General features: G+C 65.3%; 1 protein-coding gene across 1 annotated transcript in view; it reads left to right on the top strand.

Annotated features, from left to right (window-relative positions):
• Nucleotides 1-9,195: 9,195 nt before the first annotated feature.
• FOXO6 (forkhead box O6) overlaps nucleotides 9,196-24,782 on the top strand; it is a 72,808-nt gene continuing 57,221 nt past the window's right edge. The window contains exon 1 of the mRNA XM_075909185.2: nucleotides 9,196-9,685. Coding sequence (XP_075765300.2) covers nucleotides 9,245-9,685 — 441 coding nt within the window. The 5' untranslated portion in view covers nucleotides 9,196-9,244. The remainder of the gene's footprint in view (nucleotides 9,686-24,782) is intronic.

Here is a 24,782-nt window from a genome sequence, read left to right as displayed (position 1 = left end):
CTCTCCCATCTCGCCACACTGCGGGTCCGGGGGCGTCGGTGGGAAATGATTGTGGAAGGGGGGGCAGGAGGGACGGGGGGTGTGGAGGAAGCAGGAGCGGAAGCAGGAGGGGCAGGAGCGGGAGGGGGAGGGGGAGCAGAGGGAGCAGGAAATGGGAAGCGGTCGAGCAGGCTCTGGAGGTGGCCTCGCAGGGCACGGCCCTGCTCCTCCAGGGCCTCCAGACTCCTTCGGCGCAGCCTCAGGTCTTCTTGGACCCAGTGGTCCTGGAGACGGAGCTGTTGATCCAGGAACCGGAGGTGCCGCCGCTGGTACTCCTCCTGGTTCCTGGCTCTCCTGCTTGCCCGGGCACGGGCAGCTGCTGCAGGCGGTGTGGTGCGCCCTGCAGGCCCAGGTGCTGCGGCTGTGGTGCAACAAGACCAGCGGTCAATTACCCCAGGGGCCAGGTGTGTGAAACCCAGCTCCCCTCTGCAAGGCCAGGGCCCCTGCAGGATCCCCAGCTGCTGCTCCGTGGTGGGCAAGGCCCAGGCGCACGGTCCCGGGGCTCCCTCTCGCCCCAGCCCCCCGTACACATAAGGGGAACACGAGGGTACTCACAGGTGGACGCCTCCCCGGCCTCAGACGACACAGGCGAGCGGCTCTGTGGCGTGCCTCGGGGGTCCCGGGTCCTGGGCAGGCTGGCGGCAGGCTCCTGGCTCTCAGAGCCCTCCTCCTCCTCCTCCGTCTCCAGGAGCGGTCCCTCTGCCCCGGGGTCAATCACGTCCCGGGGGGCAGGGACGGCATGAGCCCCCAGGAAGCGGTCCAGGGCATGGAAGTGGGGGCAGGCCTCCGGGTCGGCCCCTGGCAGGCAGGCCCGGGAGTAGGACTGCCGCAAGTCCTTAATTTTGCAGCGCACCTGCTCCCGGCTGCGCTGGTGGCCCCTGGTGGCCAGGCTGGCAGCCATGCGTCCGTAGACGGCCGCGTTCCGGTGGCTAGTGCGGAGATCGTGGACATTGGAGGCTTCCCCCCAAACCTCGATGAGGTCCACGATCTCCGCACTTGACCAGGCGGGCGCCCGCCTTTTGCGCCCCCGGGCAGGCTCCTGGGAGCCGCCAGGCTGGTCCTGGGGAGCAGTGGAGGGCTGGGAGCCCTCGGATGGCTGGCTCATCCTGTGGCAGGTGCAGGGTCTGCTGGCACGGGTGCTGGCAGCCTTGCAACTGGCACAAACTGTGTAGCCAGCCCGTGCCCCTTTAAGGGCTCCGGGGCCGGGAGGGGGGCAATAGAGTTTCCCTGGTGTTGGCCAGAGTGGCCACCAGGGAAACCTGGGAAGCCTTAGCCTCCCACTAGTTCGAATTAAGGGTCTACACAGCCCTTAATTCGAACTAGCTAGTTCGAACTAGGCTTAATCCTCGTAAAATGAGGTTTACCTAGTTCGAACTAAGCGCTTCGTTAGTTCGAATTAAGTTCGAACAAACGGAGCGCTAGTGTAGTGCCTAGGAAAGTTAGTTCGAACTAACTCTGTAGTGTAGACATACCCTAACAGAGTTTAAAGAGAAGCTAGATAATTTCATGGAGGTTAGATCCATAAAAGGCTATTAGCCAGGGGATAAAATGGTGTCCTTGGCCTCTGTTTGTCAGAGGCCGGAGAAGGATGGCAGGAGACAAATCGCTTGATCATTGTCTTTGGTCCACCCCCTCTGGGGCACCTGGTGCTGGCCACTGTCAGCAGACAGGCTACTGGGCTAGATGGACCTTTGGTCTGACCCAGTACGGCCGTTCTTATGTTCTTATGTAATATGATGGGGGAGACTAGTTGGATCCCGAATGGGGGGGGTCTCCATTCCTTGCACACACCCCCCAGCACATACTCAGCAGCAGGGATGTAACAGTGCAGTCGATTAATTGATTAACTGAGAAGCAAAAGCGTATCGGTTAATGCTACAGACCACATGCATTTCTCTCCTCCCCCCCCCCCCCCCCCCCGTTGCCAGTACATTTTTAGCAGGATGGGCAGCAGCCTGGCTCAGCTCTGGCTCGCGATGGGTCTGGGACCTACCCCTCCTGCAGCTCTGCATTTAAAGTGTATTAGGAGCCATGTGGGCAGGCAGCCTGGCTCAGTTCCAGCTCGTACCAGGTCCCATGGTTTGGTTTTTACAGTGGCTCTCCTCGTGGACCAGTGGCAGCAGAGTGGAGAGGCAGGGGGCTCCTTGGGAGCGGGGCCAGAGCGCACTGGCTGCCGGCCCTGCCCCCGGGGACCACAGACTAGTCGACCAACCGCTAAGAATTCATGAGGTCACTCGACTATTCGATTACCCGATATTGAACATCCCTGCTCAGCAGGTGAAGGCAGCTTTGTTGCCCACCTCTAGGGCCTTTCTTGAGCGGGTCCTGCAGGGGAGCACTTCCTGCCTGCTCCTCACTCTGGCCCTCCAGGCCTTGTCTTCTGCCCCTGCCCCACAATTCCCACCCCAGCTGCTCCCTCTACATAACGACTTGCAGCCAGTCCATCTTTAGCCCATGCCTAGGAAACCCGTGTGTGTGCTCCTGCTCCACACCAGCGGTGTAGCTAGGACAGGACAAGTGGGCGGGCCCCAGCTTACAGGTGGGCGAGTGAGACGAGGGATGGAGGGCCTGGGAGGGGAGGAGGGATCGGGGCAGGAGTGGCTTGTGGAGGTGGGGGGAGGGCAGGAGGGATCCAGTGTCATGGGGAGAGGGAGGGATGCGATGCTCTGGAGAGGCAGGATGGGAAGGTTGCAGGGGGGTTGGGGGGCCTGCTTCCCGCATCGGCCTTACTGCTCAGCAGGCACCTGGCGCTCACGGGCCGTGGGGCACAGCAATGGGGCAGAATGGGATCCCTCCCTGGTGTTTGCCAGCCCGGCTGTAGCCCCTTTCTGAGGGCGCCAAGTGCTGCTGCCCAATTCCGATCCCAGCACAAGGCCCGCCCAGACCTGCCCCATGAGGCCCGGCCATCTGTGGAGGTGAGGATCCCTGGTGGGCCAGTGTGCGCCCCGCCTCCATCCCACGGCTGCTGGCCAGCTCACATGCCAAGGAGCTGTGAGCGTGGCATGCACGTGGCAGTTGCCAAGGGGGCTCGGGGCTCCCAGACACCACGGCTGCTACTGCGGCAGCAGCCCACAGCCCAGCCTGGTTACATTGCTGCCGGCCTGGCAGGGTCCAGCACCTTGGTCCAAGTGGCTGCCTGGCCCTCCCCTTTCTGCCCACGGTCCCAGCTTCCGGGGCACAGAGCTGCCCATCCCCCACCTGAAGCTGTGGGGCCGGGCGAACCAGGAATTCAACAGGTACAATGCAGCAGGTCCTGTGTAGCTCATGGGCCAATCCCATGGGGTTTGGCCAGTTTAACCTGTCTGGTGACTGGCACTGTGCCTGTCACGTGCCCCATTCATAAATACGGACTCCAGACATCCGACTGACTCCTTCTCCCCTGACCCTGACCGCCACTGGGTAATTGCACAAAACTGAACCCCCTTCCCCCGGGGCATGCCCTCAGCCTCGCCCCTTCTTTGAAACGCCACCCCCAGCTCATTCCATCCCCCTGCCCTCTGGCCCCAGCCTTTCCCTTCCCATTTTCACTGGGCTGAGGCAGGGGCTTGGGGTGTGGGAGGGGCTGAGGACTCCATCTGGGGGTGGGGGCTCTGAAGTGGGGCTGAGGTGAGGGGTTTGAGTGCGCGAAGCGGCTGCAGGGTGGGGCCTGAGGTGTGCAAAGTGTGGGCGGGGGCTCCAGGCTGCCGCAGGGCGTTGGGGTGTCGGAGAGGTTTCGGGGCGTAGGCTCTGAGTGGCTCCCAGGGAATGGGGCCATGCCCCTCGGCTCCTAGGGGGAGGCATGGCCAGGAGGCTCTGTGAGCTGCCTCCGCCCCGCAGCTCCCTCTGGCCCTGGCTCCTGACCAATGGGAACTGCAGAGCTGGCGCGTGGGGCGGGCCGTGCGGCTGCCAGGGCCAGGCGGGGAGCGTGTGCAAACTGACATGACGGACCGGCGGCGGTGCTGACGGGAGCCCCCAGGAGCGCCTCGGGCCACCTGGGGACACCGCTGCCCTGCGGGGCCACACGCCCAGGCTGGCTGGGCAGGGGCAGGGCTCTGGGCACCCGAGAGGCAGGGCTCTCGCCTGTGGGCGGGGCTGTGTGTGGCAAAGGAGGCGGGGCTCCCGCCTGTGGGCGGGGCTGTGTGTGGCAAAGGAGGCGGGGCTCCTGCCTGTGGGCGGGGCTGTGTGTGGCAAAGGAGGCGGGGCTCCCACCTGTGGCCGGGTCTGTGTGCGGCAAAGGAGGCGGGGCTCTCGCCTGTGGGCAGGGCTGTGTGGGGCGAAGGAGGCGCGGCTCCCACCTGTGGGCGGGGCTGTGTGGGGCAAAGGAGGCGGGGCTCTCGCCTGTGGGCGGGGCTGTGTGGGGCAAAGGAGGCGGGGCTCTCGCCTGTGGGCGGGGCTGTGTGGGGCAAAGGAGGCGGGGCTCTCGCCTGTGGGCGGGGCTGTGTGGGGCAAAGGAGGCGGGGCTCTCGCCTGTGGGCGGGGCTGTGTGGGGCGAAGGAGGCGGGGCTCTCGCCTGTGGGCGGGGCTGTGTGGGGCGAAGGAGGCGGGGCTCTCGCCTGTGGGCGGGGCTGTGTGGGGCGAAGGAGGCGGGGCTCTCGCCTGTGGGCGGGGCTCTGTGTGACGGGGGGGGCGCTATGCGCAGTGTCGGCGCTAAGCACAGGACAGGCTTTGTCTGGGAGAAGGCGGGGCTTGTGATTGCGCGGGGCTTTGACTGGTGGGCGGGGCTTCTGGCTGTAGGGCTCGGGTTGTGCGAGGGGCGGGGCACTGGGCGGGGCCGCCGCGGAAGGCCGTGGCGGCTGGAGCCTCGCTCTGACTGGCTCCGAAGCTCCGTTGCCCTGGGTTACTCACCGACACAGCTGGTGTCCTGACGTCACAGGTGGGAGGGAACGCTTGGCGCGCGAGGCTTCTCTGGCCCCGCCTGTTTAGGACGCTGCCGCTGGGGCCAATAGGAATGGGCTGTGGGCGGGCCCCGTGTCGCGTCCGTCCAATGAGAAGGGAGCAGTGGGTTCGGACCGCTGCAAGGTGGGGGAGGAGGGAGCGCGCGCCCCCCCCTCCCCGGCCCGGGGAGTCCAGGCAGCAGGGGGAGGGGGCAGGAAGCTGGCACTGGTGACAGGAGAGAGGGAAATGTGAAAGGGGAGGGGCAACGGTGGGGGAGGCGCCTAGCGAGGGGCACTGGGAGGGGCAGTTGTGGGGGCACGTGATGGGGAAGAGTACTTGTGGGGGAGGGGCAGTTGTGGGGCACGTGATGGGGAAGGGTACTTGTGGGGGAGGGGCAGTTGTGGGGGTACGGGATGAGGACGGGTACTTGTGGGGGAGGGGCAGTTGTGGGGCACGTGATGGGGAAGAGTACTTGTGGGGGAGGGGCAGTTGTGGGGCACGTGATGGGGAAGGGTACTTGTGGGGGAGGGGCAGTTGTGGGGGTACGGGATGAGGACGGGTACTTGTGGGGGAGGGGCAGTTGTGGGGCACGTGATGGGGAAGGGTACTTGTGGGGGAGGGGTAGTTGTGGGGGTACGGGATGAGGACGGGTACTTGTGGGGGAGGGGCAGTTGTGGGGGCACGGGATGAGGACGGGTACTTGTGGGGGAGGGGCAGTTGTGGGGGCACGGGATGGGGAAGGGTACTTGTGGGGGAGGGGCAGTTGTGGGGGCACGGGATGAGGACGGGTACTTGTGGGGGAGGGGCAGTTGTGGGGGCACGGGATGAGGACGGGTACTTGTGGGGGAGGGGTAGTTGGGGGCACGGGATGAGGACGGGTACTTGTGGGGGAGGGGTAGTTGTGGGGGTACGGGATGAGGACGGGTACTTGTGGGGGAGGGGCAGTTGTGGGGGTACGGGATGAGGACGGGTACTTGTGGGGGAGGGGTAGTTGTGGGGGTACGGGATGAGGACGGGTACTTGTGGGGGAGGGGCAGTTGTGGGGGCACGTGATGGGGAAGAGTACTTGTGGGGGAGGGGCAGTTGTGGGGCACGTGATGGGGAAGGGTACTTGTGGGGGAGGGGCAGTTGTGGGGCACGTGATGGGGAAGGGTACTTGTGGGGGAGGGGCAGTTGTGGGGGCACGGGATGAGGACGGGTACTTGTGGGGGAGGGGTAGTTGTGGGGGTACGGGATGAGGACGGGTACTTGTGGGGGAGGGGTAGTTGTGGGGGTACGGGATGAGGACGGGTACTTGTGGGGGAGGGGTAGTTGTGGGGGTACGGGATGAGGACGGGTACTTGTGGGGGGGAGGGGTAGTTGTGGGGGTACGGGATGAGGACGGGTACTTGTGGGGGAGGGGCAGTTGTGGGGGTATGGGATGAGGACGGGTACTTGTGGGGAGGGGCAGTTGTGGGGCACGTGATGGGGGAGGGGCAGTTGTGGGGGCACGGGATGAGGACGGGTACTTGTGGGGGAGGGGCAGTTGTGGGGGCAGGGGATGAGGACGGGTACTTGTGGGGGAGGGGTAGTTGTGGGGGCACGGGATGAGGACGGGTACTTGTGGGGGAGGGGTAGTTGTGGGGGTACGGGATGAGGACGGGTACTTGTGGGGGAGGGGCAGTTGTGGGGGTACGGGATGAGGACGGGTACTTGTGGGGGAGGGGTAGTTGTGGGGGTACGGGATGAGGACGGGTACTTGTGGGGGAAGGGTAGTTGTGGGGGCATGGGATGAGGAAGGGTACTTGTGGGGGAGGGGCAGTTGTGGGGGCACGGGATGAGGACGGGTACTTGTGGGGGAGGGGTAGTTGTGGGGGCACGTGATGGGGAAGGGTACTTGTGGGGGAGGGGTAGTTGTGGGGGCACGTGATGGGGAAGGGTACTTGTGGGGGAGGGGTAGTTGTGGGGGTACGTAATGAGGACGGGTACTTGTGGGGGAGGGGTAGTTGTGGTGGGGGAGGGGTAGTTGTGGGGGTACGGGATGAGGACGGGTACTTGTGGGGGGAGGGGTAGTTGTGGGGGTACGGGATGAGGACGGGTACTTGTGGGGGGGGGAGGGGTAGTTGTGGGGGCAGGGGATGAGGACGGGTACTTGTGGGGGGAGGGGTAGTTGTGGGGGCAGGGGATGAGGAAGGGTACTGGTGGGGGAGGGGTAGTTGTGGTGGGGGAGGGGTAGTTGTGGGGGTACGGGATGAGGAGGGGTAGTTGTGGTGGGGGAGGGGTAGTTGTGGGGGTACGGGATGAGGACGGGTCCTTGTGGGGGAGAGGTACTTGTGGGGGCAGGGGATGAGGACGGGTACTTGTGGGGGGAGGGGTAGTTGTGGGGGCAGGGGATGAGGAAGGGTAGGTGGGGGGAGGGGAGGAGTGGGGATGGGGTAATCGTGGGGGCACGGGATGAGGAAGGGTAGGTGGGGGGAGGGGAGGAGTGAGGATGGGGTAATCGTGGGGACACGGGATGAGGATGGGGAGGTGGGGGGAGGGGAGGAGTGAGGATGGGGTAATCGTGGGGGCACGGGATGAGGAAGGGTAGGTGGGGGGAGGGGAGGAGTGAGGATGGGGTAATCGTGGGGGCACGGGATGAGGAAGGGGAGGTGGGGGGAGGGGAGGAGTGGGGATGGGGTAATCGTGGGGACACGGGATGAGGAAGGGGAGGTGGGGGGAGGGGAGGAGTGAGGATGGGGTAATCGTGGGGACACGGGATGAGGATGGGGAGGTGGGGGGAGGGGAGGAGTGGGGATGGGGTAATCGTGGGGGCACGGGATGAGGATGGGGAGGTGGGGGGAGGGGAGGAGTGGGGATGGGGTAATCGTGGGGGCACGGGATGAGGATGGGGAGGTGGGGGGAGGGGAGGAGTGGGGATGGGGTAATCGTGGGGGCACGGGATGAGGAAGGGGAGGTGGGGGGAGGGGAGGAGTGGGGATGGGGTAATCGTGGGGGCACGGGATGAGGATGGGGAGGTGGGGGGAGGGGAGGAGTGGGGATGGGGTAATCGTGGGGGCACGGGATGAGGATGGGGAGGTGGGGGGAGGGGAGGAGTGGGGATGGGGTAATCGTGGGGGCACGGGATGAGGAAGGGGAGGTGGGGGGAGGGGAGGAGTGGGGATGGGGTAATCGTGGGGGCACGGGATGAGGAAGGGGAGGTGGGGGGAGGGGAGGAGTGGGGATGGGGTAATCGTGGGGGCACGGGATGAGGATGGGGAGGTGGGGGGAGGCAGGAGTGGGGGCGGGGCAGGTGTTGGGCACGTGATGAGGAGCGGTAGTTGTGGGGTGGGGAGGGGAGAAGTGGGGGCAGGGAACGGGGAGCACCTGGGGGGACTCCCCGCCCCGCCCCCGCGCTAGCCCTGGGGACTGGCCGCGCGGTGGCCCCGCCCCTCGGCCCGCCCCTCCCCTCCCGGAGGTGCCGGCTGCGGGCGCTGCTGGCGCGGGGCCGGGCGCGGAGCGCAGGGGCAGCCGCCGCTCAGCATGGTGCCGTCCAGCCCCGTCCCGGGAGAGAGGCGGCGTCAGCCCAGGGCGGCGGCAGCGGGGGCGGCGCAGCGCGGAGCGGGGGCCCGCGGCGCCGGCAGGTGCTAGGTGCGGGCTGCTGCGGCGGGGCCAGTCTTGCAGCGCGCGGCGAAGCAGGCGGCGGGATCCGCCAGTCCCGGGCCGGGACCGGGCGCGGGCAGGTGCGTGCAGCCGTGAGCATGCCCGCCTCGGCTCGGCCGCCCAGCCACGCACCTGCCGGCCAGCGGGCAGCCCAGCCCTGAGCCAGGGCAGCCTCCTGCCGCGGAGCCTGCGCCGGGAGGGGCCGCTGCCCCCGCCCCCGATGACCTGATTTCGCCTCCTGGCTCTGCGTCCCCGGGGGGCCAGGCGGGAGAGCGCCGCTCCTCGCCCAGGTGGCCAGCTGGGATTCCGGCTCCGGAGCATCTGTTGCTGCCTGAACCGCCTCCCGCCGCTCCGCAGCCGGCCCCGATGGATGCAGCCGCCCTCGCCAGCCGCCGCACGCCATGCCAGTCTGGCTGAGCCCCGCGGCGCCGGGGCCGCTCCGCGCCCGTCACTGCCTCGGCACCCCGCATCGGGCAGCCTACCGGAGCTCTCGCGTGACGCCGCCGCTGGCTGCCATGGGGCTGGGGCCAGCTGCCGCCTAGGTGCCGGCGCTCGGCTTCGGACCGCCGTGCACCCTTGGTTCCCCGCCCCGCTGCACTCCCGGGGCCGGCCCGGCGGCTGCCGCCCTCCCCCGCCCCCTGCCTGTGCCGAGAGCGCTTGCCCCGGTCGGCTCCCTGCTCGCTCGCTCTCCGCGGCCGTGACTCCGCGGGGGAGGCGGAGCGCGGGGAACATGGAAGAGAAGCGGCAGGCGCATCAGGTTGAAATCGACCCGGATTTCGAACCCCAGAGCCGCCCCCGCTCCTGTACCTGGCCGCTGCCTCACCCCGACTTCCCCGGGGAGGAGGAGGACGGCGGCGCAGCGACAACCGGAGGCTCGCGAGCCCCAGCGCCCGGCGGGGCAGCCGAAGGCTCGGAGAACACGGGCGCCGTGGCGGATCGCAAAGCCGCTTCGGCGCTGCCTGCGCTGGGGGCGGATGTTGGACAGCTCCGCAAGGTGAAGAACTCGCGGCGCAATGCCTGGGGCAACCTGTCCTACGCGGATCTCATCACCAAGGCCATCGAGAGCTCCCCGGAGAAGCGGCTCACCCTGTCCCAGATCTACGACTGGATGGTCAGATACGTCCCCTACTTTAAGGATAAAGGCGACAGCAACAGCTCTGCCGGCTGGAAGGTAGGTGCAGCCCCGCGGGCCAGAGCCCTGCGCCCAGTGTCATTTGAATCCATGTGTGCGGCTCAATTAATCTGGGTGGCCGGGCGCTGCGCCTGCCGCTGCCCATCTCCAGGCGAGGAGCGGCAAGTTTCTCTCTGCTCAGGGTCCTGCGTGGACCAGTTTCCGTGCAAGCGGCCAGAGGCCAGGGCCGGCGTGGTCAGGGGTCTGGCAGCCCGAGCCGTCTGTGAGCGGAGCTCCCCTGTTCCCCGGGAGCTGGGACTGGCGAGGTTTCTCGTCTAATTGGGGAGCGAGTCTCCCGGTTTCTCGAGGGTGGGCAGAGGAAGATTCCTGTTGCTGCGTGTGTGTCAGCAGGGTTCACTGCAGGGCTCGCTCCTGTTCACCTGTTCACCCGCTGTGAGCGGCCCTCCCCCTTCCTGACAGCTGGCCCGGGGATTATTCTCTCCGGCAGTTCTTGCCGTCCCCGTGCTAGAACTGCCAGGCACCCACCCATCTGGAAGGGAGCCTGGGCAGCAGCAGCAGGGAGGTGCTCGTGTGTGCAGGACTCTGGCTCTTGCTGGTGCGAACTGAAACCCTGTTTGGATGCCTGACCCCAGAGGTTGCCCCTCCCCTCCCCTCCCCTCCCTTCCTTCTGTGCCTTGTTACAAATCGTTGTTCCAGGGCTGCATTTTAGAGCGAGGAGCCTGAGGACAAGGGGCTGGGGCGAGGAGAAATCCCTGTCTGCTTGATCACAGGAGAAGTGAATGGCTCACCTCTGTCACGGGCTGGCAGGACTAGTGGCTAGCAGAGCTGGAATCAAGCATGTGACAGCGGTCTTGGCTCCCGGTCTGTCAGGATAAAAATGGGTGCTGCTGTAAGCCGCCTTTGCCTGCCATATGTGAGCATTAGAGCATTATTAATGACAGCCCTGCCAATCCCAGCCCTGTGTGTGGAAAGGGCGACTGGGATTTGCCCTACAGCGTAACAGTGTGTGGTCCATGGGGCGAGATGAGGGGGGCCCTGTCCTGCGCTCCTAGAGCTAACTGCTTGCCTTGCCCAGCGTCGGTAGGTGCCCGCTGGCAGCGGAGCGGAGGGCTCTCCACGAACAGGTGTGCTCTGTGGCAACGGCTTTGTGAGGCGCCGTTCCGTGTGCATGTGAGTGCCCAGCAGAGCAGGGCTTAACTCTTGCAGCGCTGCGACTTTCCCCGCGCGTTTCCCTCCCCTCGTGCGCGCATGCAGCCCTCTGCTCGCTGGGTTTGGTTTCACTGGCAGCACTCCGGGCTGCTGCCTTCGGTTTGTTACATATTCCTGTCGGCAGCCATTGATCCCCACAGAGCGTGCTTTCCCGTGGGGCTGTGCTGCGCCCACACACCTGCAGCCAAGTGGCGAGGAGAGGCTGTGCTGAGTGTCGCACCTGCTGGCACTTGGACAGACGCCTCCTGTGAGCAATACTGGGCAGGGCGGCGAGATTGCCTGGTGTCGAGGTGCTGGTTCCGCTGAACCCCTCCTCTAAACCCTGCCACCTCCAGTGCGATTAGTGGACTGGTAAGAAGCAGGCTGTTCACTAAGGCGAAGGCTGTTGTGGGGTGTGGGCCAAACTCTGTCCCACATTAGCAAGCCCAGCTGCTGTGGGGGTCAGGAGGAGTTGTACTGCGTCTGGCCGTGCTGAGCCCACTTCCAGACTTACCGGCTGGGCTGCTCCAGCCCCAGGCGGCGTCCTCACTGCTCTGGAGACCTTTGTGCTGAGCTAACTCCAGATAACACGCTGGTCACTTGTATTAACATAGTCCCTGAGGCCCCAGCTGAGGGGACGCCCCGCTGTGCATGGCTGGACAGAGGGGCTCTCCTCCTGGGCTAGAGCTTATGCTTCACGGAGAAGACAGGCCGACAGATGGCGGGACAGAGGCGGTGGCTTGCTCAGGGTCACGCACGGCGTGATTCCTGGCTCTGCTGCGCACACCTAGCTCTCCCAAGCCCCAGCTCAGTGCTTTGCTCTCAAAGCCATGCTTGTAGCAAAGGAGCTGAAACAAACCAGAGGAGAGCGCGACCATTTTACACGTGAGCACTGTCAAGGGGGAATTGTAGGGAGTGAGCGTGCGGGGCGCGCTGACCTGAGCGCGCATGAAATCCGTGCGAGATGTGCGGTCTCCTGGCTAGGTCCATGGGTGTGTCTGCCACATGAGGTGGTCGGGGAAATGTCCTGCACTGGAAAGGCGTCTGAGTGACAGGCATTCAGAGCGTTCCACAACTCCCTCACCCAAGGGCGTGAGCACTGGGCTTCCATGAGGAACTGCAATATTATTAGATTCTCTTAGGCAGCTGCCACGTTCCAGCCCAGAGGTGGTTGCATTTCAGTGGTGGGTAAAGGGATTCCCTTCCTATCCCTTGGTCAGCTCCCTAGGATGTTACTTACTGAGCATGAGACGTGTGTTTTGATCTCCCGGTGTATGGGCTCTTGGAAGGATAAAGGATTCTACTGTGAGAGGGGAGAAGGGGGCTTGGGGAGGGTTGGCGGCAGCAGTGGGGCGGGGTTTGATGTCCTCTGTAGGAGACGGAGAGGGTTGAGGTTGTCTAGTGGCATGGTGCTGGCACTGAAATGGCATATGGGAGATGGAAATTGCCCATGAGCAGAAGCGGTTAACCCAGCGGGAAAGAGCGCTGGCCAAGGGAGGCGTGTGGGCTGAGAGCCAGGTTTGGAGTGGGGCTTGTAACACTAGCACATGGGTTAAGCTACCTGCAGCTTGCAAGCAGGAGGAGTGACCAAGTGGGGTCCCTCTGCAGGGCGGGAGAGCAGGGCGGAGCTGGGACAGGGCTGGGCTTGCAATCCCGCGAAGGCTGGGACGAGCAGAGACTCTGGCCTTGCAGCCGGAAGGGCTTGTTGCTTTTGCAGCCCAGCCTCGGACCGGGTTAGCGTTAATGGGCTTCCTGCCGGGAGAGTGGGTGTGTCTGAATCGGGGCCGTCCCCACCTTCCCTTGGGTGTGCTGCTGTCTGTACATCACAGGCTGCTGCAGCCCCGGCGAAGGGGCCAGCGACCTCGCAGCGTGCTGGGCTGGTGCTGCTCCGAAGAATCCACTAGGGAGCACTTGAGCACGATGCAGTTTGCAGGGCTGGTTCCGCTCCCCACCTAGCGACTACCTTCCTCCCAGCACCCGTGTGGAGCCAAGAGTCTGCTGAGGCTACCAGCTCCGATGGGGATCGCTGATTAAATCAAGGGCATCATGACAGTGGGAGTGACCCTGAGACAGGCACGCAAGCTGGGAAAGTGCAATTGGCCTGGCCCACCCCCGCTGAGGCCATTGGGATGTTGGGGGACTACCGGAGGCAAGGGCTCTGTGGACCCCAGCATGCTGCAGTGAAGCCAGGATGGGCTCTGGAGTCTCAGCACTGGCCCGGAGGGAAGAGCAGTTCTCTCAGCTGTGCTCTGAGGGAGTCCGACTCCTGCTCGGACCCTGCTGCTGCAGCTGGGGGAGGAGACAGGAACTGAGGGTCCCCCCAAGTGCTCAGCCAGCACTGGGCACTGGGTGTGGGCGTCCCGGGATTAGGGAGTGAGTGCAATCTGCTTCCAGAGCCTCGCCTCTCCCCCCACCCCTCCGGCCGGCAGGTGGTTCCTGTGCTGGCTTCTGTGCCTCTTGCTTGGGCTGAGAGCAGGCAGGTTTGTCTGCAGTGTGGTACAGCTGCAGTAAGTAGCCACTCCTCTCCCGCAGCCTCTTGGTGACTTTCAGAGCGTGTCTGACACCAGCTGTCAGCAGGCCGCCTGCCCAGCACACAGCTAGTGGGAAGGCCCCGTAGTGAGCTCCAGTGCAGCAGATCCTGACAGTAGCAGCATTCCCTAGGGCAGGGGCCCTTGTGACTCTGGGCAGAGCAGGGTTTCCGGGAGCCCGGAGCCCTGGGTGCTGCGTGACTCTCCCTCTCCGCATCCGGCACTCTGGAGCCACGTTCCCCACCTGTGCTGGAGCCTGTAGCCTCTCCTGTGCGCGGCACGGCCGTGTGCCCTTCGGTCTCTGGCCCTCCCGGTGGGGCTTGCTGAGCCTGTGGCCGGTGCTCCACAGGGGCCTGCTTTCTCCCGGTCTCCAGCAGCCGAAGGAGCGAGCTGCTGGGGCGCTGTGCCAAGCCAGGCCATTGGGTTTCTTGGCTGGAGCCAATGTGTCTGGCATGTCCAGCTACAGCCACAATGCCGCTGGGGGGGGGGCGGCTGTGCCATCCCTGTAAAGTGCCAGGCTTCAAAGCCAGAGTTGCTGTCTCGCATGCAGCCCCTGCGTCCTCCCTGAAACGAAGATGGTTGCTGCACCTGCAGCCGCGGGGGCAGGGAGGGAGTGTCTGAAGTGAAAGTCTCTGTCTGCACCCTGCTCCAAATGCCAGGCCTTGCCCCGGCCCCTACCCTCGGCCAGCACCAGAGCTGCCTTCCTCCCCCATCAGAGCCAAGCCTGGCTCCCCGGGAACACACAGCTCCTCCCCAGTGCTAATATCCCTACGCCCCTGCGGGCTCCCTCTCCTGGCCCCAGGCTGGCAGCGGGCACACCTGGCGCAGCAATCAGCTGCTTCGTACAGTGCCCACGGAGGCCCCTCCTGCCCCAGCCTAGGAGAGGCGTTCTGGCTTTCCAGCCTTTTGTCACTGACACGCTGGCGTGTTGGCGGGAGAACCGGGCTTTGCCTGTCAGCTCCTGAGCAAGTAGCATGATCCTAGGGCTTTGCCCGAGCGCTGCGGGGCTGCCCAGAGCACCCAGCACTGCGCAAAGGGGGCTCTGGCCTCACTGCAGGGGGAACGTGCCACAGGCAGAGTCAAACCCTGACTCCAACCGGCTCAGCCCACTGGACCCCACTCAGAACCAGAGCTCTGCTCACTAGACCGGGCTCCCTCTCCGAGCCCAGCACAGAGCCAGGCGCTCCTGCTTTCAGCCACTGCAGAGCTGGGCACAGAACCGCATCCCGCCCTGCCTGCGCCACTACACAGGCCACGCTCCCCCCCCCCCCCAGCTGTGCCTGGCACTCGGCAGAGCTGTCGTTCTGCTCCGTGGGGTGGGAATGCGCCTTCCAGGGCCAACCTGTGGCGGGGGTGGGGCTGACTACAGGAGGCATGGGTCTCTGGGAATCTCTCCTGCACGCACGCTTCTCCTTCCCAGCCCCTCAGGCCTTTGTTCTTGGCCCTCACAGCCGGTTCCTCCTGGCGCCTGCCTGTGCACAGCCTGTGCCTGCACGGGAGGGTCCTTTCGCTGTCCCGGGGCAGGGCTGAGCGGGCTTTGCCCCTGCAGTGGGAGCATGGGGAGCTGGGTTTGGCCGGATGGCACTGCTCAGAGCAGAGTTCTGCCCCGGCCCAAGCCCCTGTGCCCTTCCCAGCCACGGGGTGGGTTGCAGCAACCCTGCCTTGCGTCGGGGGAAACTGAGGCACAGTGTTTCAATGACTTGCCCACAGTCACAGTTCGGAATGGGACGAGGGAGTCTTGGCCGCTGGTCTCTGTTGTATTCAGACCTCTGGGTCATGCTGCTTCCAGCGTACTGCCTGGCTAACGGGGAGCGGTGCCCTGCAGGCATGTCCTGGGGTCCCCGCTGCGCTTCTGAGCGGCCGCATCCCACCGTGCTGTTATGCCAGGCACGTGCGCTGGAAACTGCTGCTTTCTCCCAGTGCAGGGCAGCCAGCGCCTGTGACTGACAGTTCTGCTTAATTAGGGAGTTGTTATTTTATCAATTCCTAAGCGCTTGAAGTTTTCTGCTCCAGCTCACGCTTTCCACTTGTTAATGGGAAGCCAGCACCCTCCGTCAAGAGGCAGCCGCTCCGTCGCATTCTCCGGCTCCGCTTTGACATCCCGAGCTGGCGGGTGGCTGCTTGCTGTAGCTCTGACAGGGCTGCGAGCCGGGCTCTCCCTGTCCCCGGCGCACTGGCCACAGAGCCTCAGCACGGCAGCTGTAGGCAGGCTGGGGCCTCGGGCTGGGGCAGGGCCGCAGGTGGAAGCCCCATTGCTTGGGCCAGTTTGCACAGCCCAGGCGGGAAGTGGGGCCCCTCCTCCCCTGAGCAGGAGCAAGGGGAGTAATGCAGTGGCTGTGCCGGAATCGCTCCTGGAGCGCAGCGCCCCTCGCAGGAGGGTGGGGGAATGGCAGGGGCAGCTGGGAGCGGCTCTCGGTGCCACCATGAGGGCAGAGGGCAGAGGGAGGGCACTGCTGGGGCTCTGGGCTCTTATTCCACCTGTCCCTGGCAGCCCCGTGTGCCAACATATTCCTCTGGCCCCGCCCTCGGGCCATGCCCGTGCCCCTCTTGGGCTGCCAGCTTGGGCCCCTGCTGCCCCACCCAGGCCTCCCACCAGACTCCAGGCTGCTGCACCTTCCCATTTGCTTCCATGGGCAGCAGCCACCCCGAGGGGGCCCCGGTGGAGTCGCCGTGCTGTGTAGTGCGCTCCCCCCGTCCAGGGCCCAGGGGGACTCGCAGGGCGATCCTTGCCGTGGGCAGTGGCTGCTCTGGGCCGTGGTTTGGAGGGGGTGGCTGGGGCGACCCCCACGAGAAGGTTTGGGCCGTGCCCCATGTGTGATCAGCAGGCTGCTCACTGCTCCTAGGCCAAGGCTGAGCAGAGGAGGTAACGCCCCTCTCCAGGGGTCCTCCTAGCCACCTGCTGGAATGGTGGCGGGCAGGGAACTGACAGGCCCAGAGCAGCCCCCCTTAGCACCCCACGAGACTGGTCCTGGAGCGGGGCCGGGAGGGACCAAGAAACCCCTCCCTGTTCCCTCCTCAAACGTGAGCTAACAAACTCCCCAAATGACCCCCTGGATCCAGCCCCCTCCCCCCCATGCCCTGGAGGTGAATGCGCGAATCCTTCTCTGGGCTTGGCCCTCTCCTGCCACCTCCTGGGCTTGCTGGCGCCCCGGTCCCTGTGGTGGCGAAGCGGCGCTGGGGGCTGCGGTTGCTGTGGTGAGGGCTCTGTTCCCCTCCCTGCAAGCTAAGGCCCAGTTGGGGGGCTGGTTCCCAGGCCTGGCGTGTGGGCTCTGGAGTAACGCTCCCGCTGCAGCCTGCGAGGATCCGGGCTGGGCAGATGCTGCTGCACAGAGCAGCCTTTGTCCTGTCTCCTCAGGGCAGTCACGTCCCCTGGCCTGTTCCCCTCGGAGCGGTGCGCGGTGACAATGCCGCGCGGCGCGCAGACCCTGGGGATTAGCTGTGTGGGAGCCGGGTGCGGTGCAGGGCAAGGCAGCTGGCGAGAGACGTGAGGAATCCTCGCTAGCCGGGCTCCCCTCCTCCCCGCCGCTTTTCTCTCTGCTGGCCGGGTGGGTTCCACCCTTCTCCGGCAGCGCTAACTGCTGAAGTAACACAAACCCGCTAAATGGTCCCGCTTTATGAGAACATAAAAGTGATACTACACGGTGAGTGGGGCTTTATGAGCCCCCAGGGAGCGGCTCTGAGTGAGCAGCCTGCTCTGCTCCCAGCTCCCTTCCTTCGTGTTTAATGGCCACTGGAATACGAACCGCACTTCAGCTGCCGGGGACGCCACGGAGCCCTGCCAGGCAGCTGCTCTCTGGCAGCGTCTCCCCAGCCGGCCCCGGGGAAGCCAGGGCCAGGTTCCTGGGCTGGCAAAGGGACGGCCTGGCCTTGGGGTTTTATGTCAAGGGCCTCGTCGGTATTTCGGCTGGCTCCCGTCACGCTGAGCTCCCAGGTGCAGGACTCGAGGTGCCAGGGTCGGACTGAAGAGCTGCTCTGTGCTGCTGCCCTGGGGGGAGATCTCTGCGCCCGGGCCCCGTTCCCAGCCCTTTGATGCTCATGGGGCTGGCTGGTTTCCTTCCCGCTGAGGCTTCCTTGGCGATATCTGCAGTGGGGGTGGGGAAGAGAGGGAGCTGCGAAAAGCGGAGTCCCCCAATCGCCCCCATGGGGTGTGGTGGGCGTGCTTAGACCTCTGCCCGGCATTCTGCTCCTGTGCTGGCCTGGAGCTTCATCCCGCAGCAGAGTGCCTGGTGCGGAGCCTCCCGTGCAGACAGCGTGGCCTCCGCCGCGGGGTCGCCGCCCTGGCACACAGGCAAGGAGCATGGATTCTCTCCGGCTATGCGGGGCACATGCCTTAGGGTGCACGGGGTCCGCCCTCCTGCCTGTGGAAGAGCGGGCTGCTGCTGCGCTCCTAGTGCCCATCAGGGGCCCGCTTCAGGAGCCACCCTGCTTTCTGCTAGCCCAGTGCTGGGGTTCGGCTCTAGGTGGAGCTGGTCCCACCAGCTACAATGGAGGTTGTAAGACCTGGCTTCCAGCATCCCCTTCCCACTCGGGGTGGTTGCCTCGGGCCGAATGGTCGGGGACGTTCCAACCAAATCACAGCTCTCCTGTTCCCAGAGCGAAAGGAGGGAAATGTGTTTGCTTCTAAGAAGTGCCAGCGCCTCGTGCTCCAGAGAGCAGGCTGGGCGTGTCAGCGGGCTGGGCGTCTCAGCGGGCACGGGCTGGGCGTGTCAGCGGGCTGGGCATGTCAGCGGGCTGGGCATGTCAGCGGGCACGGGCTGGGCGTCTCAGCGGGCACGGGCTGGGCGTGTCAGCGGGCTGGGCATGTCAGCGGGCTGGGCATGTCAGCGGGCACGGGCTGGGCGTGTCAGCGGGCTGGGCGCGTCAGCGGGCACGGGCTGGGCGTGTCAGCGGGCTGGGCATGTCAGCGGGCTGGGCATGTCAGCGGGCACAGGCTGGGCATGTCAGCGGGCTGGGTGTGTCAGCGGGCACGGGCTGGGCGTGTCAGCGGGCACGGGCTGGGCGTGTCAGCGGGCACAGGCTGGGCGTGTCAGCGGGCACAGGCTGGGCGTGTCAGCGGGCTGGGCATGTCAGTGGGCTGGGCGTGTCAGCGGGCACGGGCTGGGCGTGCCAGCGGGCTGGGCGTGTCAGCGGGCACGGGCTGGGCGTGTCAGCGGGCACGGGCTGGGCGTGTCAGCGGGCTGGGCGTGTCAGCGGGCTGGGCGTGTCAGCGGGCACGGGCTGGGCGTGTCAGCGGGCTGGGCGTGTCAGCGGGCACGGGCTGGGCGTGTCAGCGGGCTGGGCGTGTCAGCGGGCTGGGCGTGTCAGCGGGCACGGGCTGGGCGTGTCAGCGGGCTGGGCGTGTCAGCGGGCACGGGCTGGGCGTGTCAGTGGGTTGGGCGTGTCAGCGGGCACGGGCGTGTCAGCGGGCACGGGCTGGGCGTGTCAGCGGGCACGGGCTGGCAGCAGGGACACGTCTCTGCTGTTGTCATGAAAAACTCCCACGTTTGGCTAAGTCATAAGCTGCTGAAAAATCTCGGTGTGCATGTGCTCCGGGAAACTAGGAACTGGCAGCTGAACTCCTGTCGCCTCCCTGCACTGAGCAGGAGCAGGCCAGGCTGCCGGGGCAAACAGAAGTTTCCCTGTGGCCGGCTCTTGGGGACTGCTGTGACTGGGCACCAGCAGCGGGGCAGGGAGAGGGCTGCTCTGTGCAGGGTGCTGTCCGGCAGCGTCTCAGCCCGGGGCGGAGGAGGAGGTTAGGCTGCGGGGGCAGAGGGAGCAGTGGGGTTGATGGCTGGAGGCAGGGGCCGGGTGCTGCGGGGGAGGCTTGCCCCCTCTGCTGGCGAGGGTGGAAGGGTCCGGCTGGGAGCAGAGGTCTGTGCGGGGGATGCCCCGCAGATGAGCCGTGGCGTCGTGTGATGGAATTTCAGGGGCACCTGGGAACCACACGCCCGCGATGACCAGAGAGCGTGAAGGTGGCAAGTGAGGCCCCGCAGGCAGGGCTGGCTGGGTGGGGCTGCTCACCCCCCGGTTTGCTCGTCACAGAGCCCGGCAGGTGGATTTCTTCTGGGCAGAGACTCCCCGAATACCTTGCAGCTGCCCGGGGGCTGTTGGGGCGGCTGAGCTGGCCTCCTCGTGCCCCCCGTCCTCAAGGCAGCTCATTCCCCAGGCCCCTCAGACAGACCGGGGAGCCTGCAGGGAAGCGGGTTCCCCCTCCACCCCCCATCCTGCCCTGCCCCCGCCCCCTCTGCTTGGAATCAGCCAGACGCCTGCTGCCCCAGGTGGAAGGCGCGGCGGGTCACGCGAGGACTCTGGCGCAGGCCAGCCGCTTGCTGCTGCTGCTCCTTTTGGACGGCATCTGTTCCTGACTCTGCTTGGCCAGGCTGCTCGCCAGCAAGGCCAGCTGCCAGCCCGGCCCAGGCCCAGGCCCGCGGGGAGAGAGGAGCTCTCCTGCCGCTGCCTCGCTCCAGGAAGGGGGACGCAGGCCAGGGTCCGTCCCAGAAGGCCTGGGCCCCTCCCCTTGCAGGCAGGGAAAGCCCGGGTTTCCGGAGCAGGGAACGGCAGCAGCTACCGTCTCCCTTCTCTGCATGCTGCTCTTTAACCACCTACGCGCCTCGCGGAGGTAGGGAAGCTGAGGCACGGAGCAGTTAGCTGAGGGGGGAGGCGAGCCCAGGAGTGGCGCGCTAGCTCCCCACGGGCGCTAACGTCTGGCAGGGAGAGCGGAGCTCTTGCGAGCTGCTGTTTCACAGGCTCCATGCCACGCCAGCCTCTCTTCCCAGCGCCGGCTTCTGCCTCTCTCTAGCTCTGGAGAGCTGCACCCTGTGCTGCTGGCTGGGACCCTGTCGTACCCTTGCCCCTCCCCCCCAGCAGCTCTCCGGGTTCCCACGAGCCTCCTGAAGAGCCTGCGGAGTGGCAGGACCAGCCCTGCTCTGCCCTGGTCCCTAGCTCTGCCTCTGCGGCTTGCTGTCTCCAGGGCAGCGTCAGAGCAGAGCAGGGGCTGGAGCAGGCCAGACTCCGGATACGGCTCCTTGCGCTGCCACCGGCAGCCAGGCGCGGGCTGGTTGGAGTGTAGCCCACAGGCATGGGGGCGACCGTAGGGTCCCTGGTCTCCTTGGGCGTGGGGAGGAGGCCGGGGAGTCGCTACCTGTTGGCCCCAGGTGCCCCGGGCTGGGAACTCCAAGGCCTGGGGTTGGCCCATGGCCCCTGTGAATCAGAGCGGGGAAAGGCTGCAGCCAGGCTGAGTGGCAAGGCTAGGGAGGGCGAGAGGCCTGTGCAGTGCCAGACCCTGGCCCGGCCATAGCAGCAAGAGCAGGCCCCCTCCCCTGGGATGGACCCAGACACAAGGGGGAGACCCTCCCTTGGCAAGGCCTTTTCCCGCCTGTCGCTGGGCACTCAGCACAGAGCTGGTTAAAACACGTGGCAGCACAAAGTAAACACACCTCGCACGAGCAGGTTTCCCTCGTGCTCACTAGTGCAGCCACCCTGGTACAGGCTGCCGCACGTGCACATAGGGTTGCCAGGAGTCCGGCTTTGAACCGGACAGTCCAGTATTTGAGCCTTCTGTTCGGGAAACAAATTGAGCAAATGGAACTGTCCGGTATCCTCTAAATAAGCTGGAATGTAGATTGTGGTGGAATGTCAAGTGTGTCCGGTATTTTTGTTGAAACCATCTGGCTACCCGACTTGCACACTCACTCTGCCCTATACTCTAGCGCTCCCCTGTGCACGCACACCACCAATATCCTCATTGCACGCACATCACACGCTGAAAGACCCGTGAATACACATGCCACCGTACGCACTGCCACATACCTGCGTGCACACGCACACCCAGCATATTCAGCACCTGTGCACACGTGTCCTCTGACTGCCACACCCCCCCTGGCCTGCCTCTCCTTCTCTCACACTCACACTCACATGCACACACCCCGGCTGTATAATTGCCTAGTGGGAGTGCACAGGAGATGCTGGTAAATATTGTGACAATCCGATTGGGTGAACAGGCAGGAGCCTGGCCCTTCGTCCCCCCCCCGCCCCTGCCCTTTCTCTGGGGCCCGGAGGGGAGAGTGGCTCATCCCTGCAGGGGGCCGCGAGGGGCTGTGAGTATCAAGGGGCGGGCGCGCCGGGGTGCTTTTGAAGCACAGGCAGTGTCTGGGGAGCTCCGGGGAGGCCGAGACAGGGAAGCTGAGCAGACACCTTTGATTTGCTCAGAAAAAAGGGTTCTTAGCAGCCGCCTGCCACCTGGCGCGGTGCCAGCGATTGGGCCGCGCTGAAGCAGACATGCCAAGCGGTAATTGCAGACAGACTCGCTCAGAGACGAGACGTTTATTTGCCACTTGGGTGAAGGGAACGCGCTGAGCTCCAGACGGCAGGTTCAAAAGTTCACTGCCCTGGTCCCTACCCCACCTCAGCCCAGTGGGGCAGTGTCCCCACACCCTGGCGTGCGGAGCAGCTCGTCTGGCCCTGCTCTGCACGCCCTGGGCCTCTTCTGAGCAGCCTTCGTAGTCTCCGAGGGGGTCTGGCTCCTTTCATGGGGGCGGGAGGAGCAGGCCTCCGGGTCCTGAACTCCAGGGAGGAGCCTCGGGCCCCGGGGTCGGGAGGAGAGGGGAGCAGGTGGGGCTTGTCCAGCTCGGCTCCACTCAGCACTGTCGGGCCGCAGCATCCGCTGGAGCCAGTCGAGCCCAGGGAAGGCTCCGTGTTTGTTGGCAGAGGGATGGGGAGGGTCATCGGGGCTGGGCTGACGTGCAGGAGCCAGGAGCCAGGCTGGCTCCTAGGGACCTTACACAATCCCGTTCCCACTCTCCGCCTGGCTCTGCCGTCTGCAGCGCGGGCCGGGGCTCGCCCCACACCCCAGGGCGCTCAGCGGGGGACACGCCCCACCTCGGGCAGACTGTCTCTCTCGGGGGGTGCAGGGAGCTCCTCCGGCTGAGCTGGCTCTTACCCAGGGGCAGCCGGCCACTTCACCTCCTGCCCTCACCTGACGCTGGGGCTCGTCCCCAGCTGCCCTGCAGCGTGGTGCAGCCTTCGGCCGAGCCTGGCTTGGGAGGCACCGCTGCCCCGCTTACATGAGGAGAGAAGCTTTTGTAACACGGGCGGGCAGAACCGAACCTGGGCCCGGTGGGGCTTAGTGCCTCAGCTTCCAGCGCATGGGCTGAAAGCCAGCGGGCTCCCAGCGGCCGTGGGGCAGTGGGCACCAAGCAGTCGATCGGGAGCTACCGGTAGATCCCGGAGCCTCTGACAGATCATCCTGACTAGTCTGGCCAGGACGCTCTCAAGGCTGGCGCTGCAGTTGCCCCTCCCCCCACCGCCCTGCTCGCTGTGCAGGGTGTGGGAGGGAGAAAGGGGGGTTCATGTCAGGGGGACCCTCCCCTCCACCCCGTCCCGTCCCCACACAGAGAAGGGGATGGAGGGAGCTTGGCAATACCGATCTGTCACCGCCCCGCACTCACCTCCCAGCCCCGCGCGTGGGGTTGTTACCCCTTTACCGCTTGCAAAGTGGGTTCTTCATTTGCATTTCTCGCTTCCGCTTGCATTCTCTGAGCAGTGAGTCCTCAATGCCGACCCTGGCGCGGCTGGAGTCCGTATCCCTGTGGGAATTGTGCTCCTGGAAGTGGCTGGCGGGCCCCTCAGCCCCTGAGACGGGCAGCGCGGGGGGTCTCCACATGCTGTCTTGCCTGCAGACCCCTCTCCTGGTGGGGGGCAAAGCGATGCCAAAGCAAACAGAGCCCCTTCCGGCTGTGCCTCTGGGCGCTGCCACAGGGAAGTGCAGCCGCCCTGGGGTGGGCTGGCCTGTGGTCTGCCCCGGCAGCGCTCGTGCAACATGGAAGTGCGGGGGAGGGGAGAATCCCTGCTCCTATGAAAGTGCGCTCGCCCCTCAAAGGGCACATGGATGGGTGAAGCCCCGCCCCACCGAGCCCACGTGGCCAAGTGCACAGGCTCCTGCGCGTGGCCGTCCGAGCAGAAGGCCTGAGCCAGCCGTGCTGGGAGCGGCGCCCGAGGCATCGCAGGCCTGACGCTCACTGAGCCCCTGCGACGCTCGGCCGCTTTGCCTTGATGTGCTGAGCGCTCAGGTGCCTGCTGGGAGCTGTCGGCTCACACAGTGGCGCCAGGACTGTGCATTGTCCCGTTACAAAGGGCTCGCCCAGTGTGACGGCGCGTTGGGGTTCCCCCGTCTCCTGCACCCTGAAAGGGCACAAACAGACTCCACCAGCCAGTGGAATTGAGGGTGGTTTATTGCTTCTCCAGGACACAGCGCAGCACAGATGTAATCTGGTTACAGGAACTGGGGGCTAAGAGGCCTCAGTGCCCCCTTGAGATAGGGGAGTCCCAGCCCCCTCCCCAGTTCCTTCTCCCCTGCTTTCCCGACAGGAACTAACTCCCCTCTTCCAGCCCTGCCCCCAGCCAGGGCAGCATCCACCTCCCTTTGTTTCTCCCCATGGGGGGTTGGCTGGTTCAACTGGTATGGAGTCACCTTTGCATAATGAGGTTTTCCCTGATGGGTCTTGCTCCAGACAGCAGAGGTCACAACAGCCCAGCAAGTACCCCCACTACGTCACACCCAGGCAGTGCAAACCATGTGCACGCACAAGTGCAGCCATGTACACAGGGCCGGCAAGGCCCCGCGGGTGTGGAGGTGGCAGCTGGACAGCAGCCGGGTGCTCCCTTACCTAGTCGCATGTGGGACTGGCCTAGCTGCTCGTGCACATTCCGTGCATCCCACGGGCGTTCCGCTCCCAATACTTGGCTCCCAGCGCTTCCCCTTTCGTGTTCCCGGGTCAGTTACAGGCTACGCACGGCTGCCTAGACACGAGCGTATCCCGCTGCTGGGGCGGTTCCTTCGGTCACCCTCAAAGCGGCCACCTCGGTGCAGACGGAGCTGTGAGCACAGGGCTCGCGAAGTGGCTGAATAGTTGAGCTGGGAACAGGAATGTGAACGAGGCTCTGTCAGGTCTGCCTCCTGCCCACGACCATGCAGTGGAATAGTTTAAAGAAAGCTGGAGCAGGACTGCTCTCCGATGCATCGCTCTGAACTTGCCCCACTACCAATACATAAAGAACCCTTCCCTCTTCACTAGCCTCGGTGCAAGAGTCTCTAAACAGGAGATGTGGGGGCTCTGTCTGTCTGTCCTCTGTCAGCAGTATCCTGCATGTTCTCCAGACTCAGGATCCAGGGTTCTTCAAGGCTTGCTCATGTCCGTTCAACGTAGGTCTGGACCTCTGCGGCTTGACTTGCTACCTGGTGAGGCTCAAGTTCCATGTGGTTTCCCCTCCCTGGATCCGGGAGGCTGGCAAGCTGCCCTTGCTAGCAAGGTATTGCGATGTTCGAGGGACACAGACATTTCCCATGGTCCATGGCAGGTGCTGACCACTCCGGCTGCGTCTACATTGGCAAGATTTTGCACAAAAACTGGCTGCCTGTCTACACTGGCCGCGAGTTCTTGAGC

The sequence above is a fragment of the Pelodiscus sinensis genome, chromosome 26 (assembly GCF_052426305.1).
Source record: "Pelodiscus sinensis isolate ZL-2025 chromosome 26, ASM5242630v1, whole genome shotgun sequence".
In the NCBI taxonomy this organism is placed as follows: Eukaryota; Metazoa; Chordata; order Testudines; family Trionychidae; genus Pelodiscus; species Pelodiscus sinensis.
This window is presented reverse-complemented; position numbering and strand designations above follow the sequence as displayed.